General features: G+C 43.3%; 1 protein-coding gene across 1 annotated transcript in view; it reads left to right on the top strand.

The window, feature by feature from the left end:
* Positions 1–479: 479 nt before the first annotated feature.
* LOC122540546 (uncharacterized) overlaps positions 480–9,076 on the top strand; it is a 56,320-nt gene continuing 47,723 nt past the window's right edge. The window contains exons 1-3 of the mRNA XM_043676412.2: positions 480–567; positions 5,713–5,931; positions 8,358–8,501. Of these exons, the coding sequence (XP_043532347.2) occupies positions 480–567; positions 5,713–5,931; positions 8,358–8,501 (451 nt within the window). The remainder of the gene's footprint in view (positions 568–5,712; positions 5,932–8,357; positions 8,502–9,076) is intronic.

Below are 9,076 nucleotides of genomic sequence, written 5' to 3'. Positions count from 1 at the left end.
GCAAGTTGTACCTACCCCCTACAAAGTCTGATAAAGGAATGAAACCAGGAAGGCTACCTAATATTGACTGAAGCACCAGTTATGGCATGGTGGTTCAGTGGTTACCACTGCAGCCTCACAGCACCAGGGTCCCAGGTTCAATTCCAGCCTCGGGTGACTGTCTGTGTGGAGTTTGCACATTTTCCCTGTGTCTGCGTGGGTTTCCTCTGGGTGCTTCGGTTTCCTCCCACAGTCCAAAGATGTGCAGGTCAGGTGAATTGGCCATGCTAAATTGCCCATAGTGTTAGGCGCATTAGTCGGAGGGAAATGGGTCTGGGTGGCTTACTCCTTGGAGGGTCGGTGTGGACTTGTTGGGCCGAAGGGCCTGTTTTTACACTGTAGGTAATCTCATCTAAAATAATAACAGCAAACAAAGCAGTATCAACACTGTCAAGTCCTCCTCTTCTACATCAAAGCTGGCAGACCTATCCGATTGATTAATGAAGGAACAAGCCGACACAGTCATCCTCAAGAATAATACCTTACAGACACCACCACCATCAGCCATGGACACTTCCTATCTCATTGGTTTGTCAGAGCCACCAGAGATGGCAGTTCCGTGGTATACAGTCAGGAGGGAGTTGACCTTGCAGTTCTCAACATTGACTACATGAAGTCACATGCTGTCACTTTAACACATGGGCAAGGAAAGCACCTTATGATTACCACCAATCACACTTCCAACCGCCCACCAGCCTCCACCGCTGAATCAGTGCTCCTTCACGTTGACAACCACTTGGAGGAAACACTGGAGGTGGCAAGATCAGAGAAAGTAGTCCGGGTGGGTAACTACAATGTCCATCAGCAACAATGGCTCTGCAGCACTACTGACCAGTCCGGCTGAGTTATAAAAGACATAGCTGCTAGACTGGGCCTGTGACTGGTACCAAGAGGAGAAATATAGTGGACCTTAGCCTCACCAATCTACACCGACTCACCAATGTCACAGGTGCCTCTGTCCAAGATGATATTGATAGGAGGGACTGCTTGACAGTCCTTGAGCAACTGAGTTCCACCTTCACATTGAAGATAGCCTCCATTGGGCAGCGTAGCACGACCACCATGCTGAATGGGTCACCAACAGCTGCAGAATTCTACTTCCAACACAATCTGCAACCTTACAGAAGGCAAAGAACTGCAGATGCTGGAGATCTGAAACAGAAGCAGAAGTTGTTGGAGAAACTCAGCACGATGGCACAGTGGTTAGCACTGCTGCCTCACAGTGCCAGAGACATGGGTTCAATTCCCGCCTCAGGCGACTGTCTGTGTGGAGTTTGCACATTCTCCCCGTGTCTGTGTGGGTTTCCTCCGGGTGCTCTGGTTTCCTCCCACAGTCCAAAAATGTGCTGGTTAGGTGAATTGGCCATGCTAAATTGCCCGTAGTGTTAGTAGAAGGAGAATGGGTTTGGGTGGGTTGCGCTTAGGCGGGTCGGAGTGGACTTGTTGGGCTGAAGGGCCTGTTTTCACACTGTAAGTAATCTAATCTAATCTATTATCTGGCAGCATCTGCAGAAAGAAATCAGAGTCAATGTTACAATCTACAAACTCCTGGACCGACTATCCCCCCATTCTATCATTATCATCAAGTCAGTGATGAAACCTAGTATAATGAAGAGTGCAGAGGGGCATACCAGGAGCAGCACCTAAAACTAAGGTATCAAACTAATGAAGCTACAATGCGTGACTATTTCTGTGGCAAACAGTATAAGCAACAAGTGATAGGCAGAGTTAAGCGATTGCATAACCAGCTGGTCAGACTTAAACTCTGCAGAGCTGCCACTTCAGTCATGAATGGTGCTGGACAATTAAATTCACTGGAGGATGAGGCTCAGGTGTTGCCACCGTCTATCATGGGGGTACCCAACACATCAGCATGAAGCATTCACAACAATATCTAATATTTTCAAAACCAATCACATTCTGACGTTGCTCAGTTCTGATGAAAGGTCATCGACCTGGAACTCTAATTCTATTTTTCACATGGCCTGCTGAGTGTTTCCAGCATGTTAAGATTTTATTTAAGATTTTCACCTTCTGCAATATTTTGCTTTGTGCTGTGTCCATATTTAGCTCCTTGGATGGCAGGGGGTAATGCTTTGCTGTTGAGCCTGGCTAGGATGCCAGCACATCTGCTCAGCATTCCTCTGAGCAAGGGTCTTGATCCTATTCTGCACAGACACTCTCGTTTTTATGACTAAGAGACGAGTAGAGAGGTGAGTGGTTTGCGGGTCAGTTAGTTAAGACCCATTATACTAATAGTTAGGCTGCATCATCAGAGCTGTCAGATCATGTGGAACTGGAAACTGAGCAAAGGTTTGGGGTGGCTCAGTGGCTCAGTGATTAGCACTGCTACCTCACAGCAGCAGGGTCCCAGGTTCGATTCCAGCCTCAGGTGACTGTGTGGAATTTGCACATTCTTCCTGTGTCTGCATGGGTTTGCTCTGGTTTCCTCCCACAGTCCAAAGATGTGCAGGTCAGGTGAATTGGCCATGCTAAATTGCCCGTAGTGTTAGGTGCATTAGTCAGAGGGAAATGGGTCTGGGTGGGTTACTCTTCAGAGGATCGGTGTGGACTTGTTGAGCCAAAGGGCCTGTAGGGAATCTAATCTAATCTAAAGTCCTGCTGAGCCTACTTACCTAAATTGTCAAGATATGTTCATCACTTGTATGGTGTCCAATCCTTGTCTGTCTAAGGCTCCTCAAATTTGCAGTGATATTTTTATAGGTCAGCTATCTTTTTTACACAATGTTTGATTCTTGATTTCCATTATGATTTCAGTAGAAAATATAATGGGGGCGGGATGTAAGGGAGCAGGTCCAATATCATCCATTTGCTGCCTTGCAATGAAAATACTAAATGAAGGTTCATGCCCTTTGGATTCCTTTTATAATTATATTTGACTTTGTCCAAGTTGAGTTTTCTAAGTCTTTCTGTCTTTCACTTATTCTTCTTTTCTGCGCTGTTGTCTCTTTTGTGGTTCATAAATCAGTCACTGTTCACAGGTACTGACATGTGCAAAATGGTGGGATTATTTACTAACATTCAAGTGGCTCTGTCATAAATACTGAAGCCTGAGAAAACTAGACAAAATGAGGAACTCCAGACTGGCTTAATTCAAATGCAATTCGGTTGCATTACTGTCTGCAACTACCAGGGGGTACTGTTGCATTTTGTAAAGCAACTTTTGAATTCAGTGAAGTGTATCGACCAATGCAGCTGTGCAGGCTTCTAAATTGGGATTTTTCTGATGTTTTCTGTGCATTTTGAGTATGAGAGAAACATCTGTTGTGCAGTTGGTAAGAAGCCTCTCAAGTATTTGTATTATCAAAGGTGCAGCCTCAATGTTTGAATAAAATACCTTCAAATAAAATTCTTATTGGTAGGTTGACTGCAATAGCAACATGGAGAAAGTGAGGACTGCAAATGCTGGAGATCAGAGTCGAGAGTGTGGTGCTGGAAAAGCACAGCAGGTCAGGCAGCATCTGAGGAGCAGGAGAATTGATGTTTCAGAAAAAACCCCTTCATCAGGAATCTGAAACATCGATTTTCCTGCTCCTCAGATACTCTCTGACCTGCTGTGCTTTTCCAGCACCACACTCTCGATAGCAATAGCACATTCACAGTACATGGGCTCTGACCAGCCAGCTCAGAGCCAGTCCCTAGACTGAAGAGAATTTATGAATCTCCTGGTTATATCTGTCAGCCCGAGCTCCCTGATCGACCCAGGTTAACAACCCCAATAAATACTCTAATCATCAATGAGATTCACCAGGCCCTGGTTCCAATCACTACACTAAGTAAACAAGGAGATAACAGATAGCAGGCCAGAAGAAAAACTGAATAAGAGATAATTAGATCCAAAATTGAGAAAATGGGTCAGCTGTGCTGAATGCAATCCACATACAGAACAACCTCGATTATCCGAACATCAATTATTCGAATTTCAGATTATCTGAACAAGGTCTCACGGTCCTGTAAAAACATTTTCCATTATCCGCATAATCCATTATCCGAACAATCATTTATCTGAACAAAATATTCCCCGCTGGTCAATCGGATAATTGAGGTTGGTCTGCAATGTGATAACGGGCCTAGGAGTGCATCAAAACAGGTGACTGTGCTAAAAGCAAATTGTGTCATAACAGGACCGGGTGTGGGGTGGATGAAAGGTTTCAGCAGCAATTTCTGTTTTTATTTCAGATTTCCAGCATCCACAATTCTTCATTTTAATTTAGTGTTTAACTCACTGCAACATCTCTTTCACCTTGAAGAGGTTCTGCTCCTGTCTCTGACAGGATTTCAGTTCCAACCTTTCTTCTTGTTTGCCATTGTTAGTTTTGTTTTCTGTCCTAGTATTTGACAAAGTCTTTGCTAAGGCACGTTTCCACAGCCAGATCTCATTTCTCAGTAACTGTCTACGGCTCAGATGCACCCCATGGGGATTCTGACTGAAGTTTCATCCTTTGTGTTTTGAGTCCACGAGGGATCTCAGGTATCTCGATGATGTACAGCACTCCTCAGACAGCTGCTCTCACTGCATCTCAGTGCCATGTATCGCCATAAGCATCCTCTCGACCTCTGTCTCCATCAGCAGCGCCCACATACTGGCTTAGAGCTGACCTACACCCCCTAGTTCCACCACATCCTCCAGCTCATTGGATTTCTAACAAGGAACTTTATCTCTTCATTTCAGACATCAAGGATTGCAAGCTGGAACAATTCAGATATCCACATTCCTGTGGAAGGGAAAATAATTTATTCTTTTTTTTGACCTCTCTCTCTCTTCTTGCAAATTGCTTTCCAGTCTGGAAACAGATAAATCTGAACTGTCATGACTCAGACCTCTGTCTATATTGCTGTGAGGTACCCAATGATAATCACAAAGTAATTGATGTGACCTTTGAGCAACAGAAAAACAAACATTGAAACTCTGCTAGGAGAAAGTGAGGACTGCAGATGCTGGAGATCAGACTCAGAAAGCGTGGTGCTGGAAAAGCCCGGCTGGTCAGGCAGCATCCGAGGAGCAGGAGAGTCGACGTTTTGAGCATAAGCCCGGCAGGCATCTGTGCTTTTCCAGCACCATGCTTTTTAACGCTGAAACTCAACACATGCCTCAAGACTTTTCCTGACTCATACTGAGGAATTATGACTCACATTGGGTGGTAATGTTATTGGATTAGTAAACTAGAATTCCAGGCTAATGTTCTGGAGAATCCCAGTGCAGTACTGAGGGAATTCTGTTCAGATGAAACATTAAACCAGGAGCCCACCTATCCTCGGAGGTGGATGTAACAGATTCCATGGGACTACTTTGAAGAAGGGTTGGATGAGTTCTGTTTGGTGTCCCTCAATCAACATCATTGCCTGTTTCACGTTGCAACATGTTGGATCTTGCTGTGTGCAAAACGGTTGTTGCAGTTTCTATATGATATCATTGACTAAACTTCAAAAATACCTTGTTGGTTGTAAAGCTTTTGAACATTGAGGTTTTGGAAGGTGCTGCAGACATTAATTTCTGCCCTCCATTGTTCTTCTCACACCTGAGAAAATGCAGATGCCATATCCACACTGGGTAATACAGAAACACTGCCGACTATGGTATAAATTATAAAATAAATGACATGCAGAGAAACTGGCTACTTTGCAAGCATGCTGTTGCTTTTGCTGTTACAGGTTCCCATGATGAAGTTGGAGGAACCTGTCCACCAGCTCCTTGTCCTATGAGAAGTGACCAGGATGCAACTGGCCAAGAGAGTTGCCACCCTTCTGAAGCTGGCCATTACTGTCATGCTCATTTTCAAATGGACACCAATGCCACATGTCCTCCTGGCTTTTTCTGTCCTGAAAGAAATCACTTTTGCTGCCCTCCTGGGACGTGCAGTAACATACCAGGTAAATTTATACGTTGTATGTTTAAATTATGCTTACAATTCTCAAGATGTTACATATTTCTGACACAGTGGGCTGATCAGCACACACAAGTTATACTGTTTCCTGTACATTAATCCCTAGAAAATGCTATTGTAAAATAAATGCTTCTGTTCACTGTAACTCCCCCCTCAGAATCTTATGTTTCAATAATGTTACCTCTCACTCTTCAACATGCCACTGAGTATAGGCCCTATTTGCCTAGCCTTTCCTCTTATGACAATAGTTTACTAACAGGAATCAGCCGAGTGAATCTTTTCTGAGCTGTTTCCAATGCAAGTATGTCCCCCTTAAAGTAAGGAGACCAAATCTGTCAGCAATGTTCAGGATAAGTAAACTATACTTTCCTATTTTCTATCTCTCTTTATTAGTGGTATTACATTTGCTGTTTTCCAATCCATTGGAACCTCTCCAGAATTAACAAAAGTTTGGAAGATTGCAACCAAAGCATCCACTATCTCTGCAGTTACATCTTTTAAGACCAGGAGACCGCTAAGCCCAGGAGACTTGAGTCAAGAGTGTGGTGCTGGAAAAGCACAGCAGGTCAGGTAGCATCCAAGGAGCAGGAGAATCGACGTTTTGGGCAAAAGCCCTTCATCAGGATGGCTTATGCCCTTCCTGATGACGGGCTGATGCCCGAAACGTCGATTCTCCTGCTCCTCAGATGCTGCCTGATCTGCTGTGCTTTTCCAGCACCACACTCTCGACTCTGATCTCCAGCATCTGCAGTCCTCACTTTGTCCAAGTCCAGAAGATTTGTCAGCTGCCAGATCCATTAATTTTCCTAATCTGTTTTCTCTAGTGATTGCTTTAAGTTCCTTCCTTCCTTTGCCGCCTCTTGACTTTTTTAACATTTCTGAGAGACCTTTTCTGTCTTCTGTCGTGAAGGCTCATCCAAAATATTTGTTCAAAGTGTCCACTATTTCAAATATTAATTTCTCACTCACAGCCTCTAAAGTAACAACAGTGAGTAACACCCTCACCTAAATCACAAAGTTCTGTGTTCAAGTCCCACTGTTGAACATGTGTACAAAAATCGAATCTCAACTGAAGTATTGTGACATTATCAAGAGGCGTCATCTTGCAAGTGAAGATATTGTGAAACTTGACAGGGTTCATAAAAAATTTACAAGGACGTTTCCAGGGTTGGAGGGTTTGAGCTATAGGGAGAGGCTGAATAGGCTGGGGCAGTTTTCCCTGGAGCGTCAGAGGCTGAGGGGTAACTTTTACAGGTTTATAAAATCATGAGGGGCATGGATAGGATAAATATACAAGGTCTTTTCTCCAGGGTAGAGGAGTGCGAACCGAGAGGGCATAGGTTTCAGGTGAGAGGGGAAAGATTTCAGAGGGACCTAAGGGGCAACTTTTTCATGCAGAGGGGTTGCGTATATGGAACGAGCTGCCAGAGGAAGTGGTGGAGGCTGGTACAATTACAACATTAAAATGCACCTGGATGGGTATATGAATAAATTGGGTTTAAAGGGATACAGGTCACATGCTGGAAAATGGGACGAGGTTAATTTAGGATATCTAGTCAGCATGGATGAGTTTGACTGAAGGGTCTGTTTCCATGCTGTACATTTCTATGACTCTATGAACTGAGATTTTCTCTATTTAAATCACTTTGAGAAGTTGTAAATAATTCTTTACAAATGAATTGGCAACTTTGTTATGTATAGAAGGGAAAATCTCTTCCCCATATGTTGCATATCTCTTCCCCAGATACTTCAGCAAAACAGATAGGATTCGATCTGGTCAGTAATCTGAAAAACCAGACTCATTCACAAGATAAAGGGCATATCTTATAAAGAAAGGTTGAATAGGCTCAGCCTATACTAATTCAAGTTAAGATGAATGAACGATTATCTTACTGAAACAAAAAAGATGTTGAAGAGGCTAGATTAAGGGGGCACAGAGAGAACGTATCCTCTTGTGGGGGGACTAAAACAAGGGAAACAGGTGAAGAATAAGAGATCTCTGTTTTCAGATGAGGTGAATATTTTTCTATTAAAGCATCACACAAGGAGTATGGACTTTCATAAAGTACTGGAAGGTGAACTTTAATTCAAGGCTGAATTCGATTTTTGATAGACAAGGAAATGAAATTATTTTAGAGGGTGCAGACTGAGACCTCAAGTTGATCAGCTGTGAAATTATTCAACAACAGAAAAGGCCTGGAGTTAAACGATTATTTCATCTCCTTATGTTTGAAAACCTCACCATAATTCCATTCTGCTGACATTAGCAATAGGTGAATTTACAACATCTCTCATCCTGTGTATGTAAATGAATGTGGGCTGAGGAATTAGCACACCCTTAAACAACACTTTTCTGTGAAAGAATGTGTTTTTAGAAGCTGAAATGAAGGGAAACTCTGTTCTGTGTTCCAGGTTACTGCTGCACCACACCTATACTTCGATTACCTTGTCCAGCTGGTTACTATTGTCCTACAGGATCCCAGGTCCCAACTGAGTGTCCAGCTGGTCACTATTGTCCTCAGGACATTGTTCTCAGCCATGATGGCTCCAGATGGGGTAAGAAAGTTAAAATAACTATAGTCAGCCATTAATTTAAACACAAACTATTTCAAACTACAGGTTGTTCTGCTATAACGCGCATTTCATTAAGGCGCATTGGCTGCAACGCGATTGACAAATTGTGGACACTGTTGGCTGTAACACAATTACATTGCCAGCACTTTAAACATAAAGTGAGATTTTTCTATAATGTGGGGTTGCACAAGAACTCAGCCATTGCATTATAGAAGAACCACCTACAAACTGAAAAATAAACTTAAGGGATTAAATGCTCGTATAGAGTTCATGATCAGATAGGAAGCTGTTCCTATCAGCTGACTGTTAAAGGGATTTACATTTTAGGCAAGAGATACAGGTGGAATTTGAGAGGTTTTTTTTCTGCAGCAAGTCGTCATGAGTGAGAAGTGCTCCCTCTGATGGCGTGGAAGCAGATATGCAATTCAAAAGGAGTGTCAATAACAAGGGGGCACAATTTCAATCTTGTCAGCAAGACAACTTGACTGAGTTGGGGAGAGACTTCTTTACTCAGAAAGCCGCTGGGATTTGGAATGTGCTGCCCGGGGAGTGGTGGA

The sequence above is a fragment of the Chiloscyllium plagiosum genome, unplaced genomic scaffold (assembly GCF_037043375.1).
Source record: "Chiloscyllium plagiosum isolate Xiang-an unplaced genomic scaffold, Cpla_swu_hap1 HiC_scaffold_29, whole genome shotgun sequence".
Lineage (NCBI taxonomy): Eukaryota > Metazoa > Chordata > Chondrichthyes > Orectolobiformes > Hemiscylliidae > Chiloscyllium > Chiloscyllium plagiosum.
Note: the sequence above shows the minus strand (reverse complement) of the source record. Positions and strands in the feature narration are given on the sequence as shown.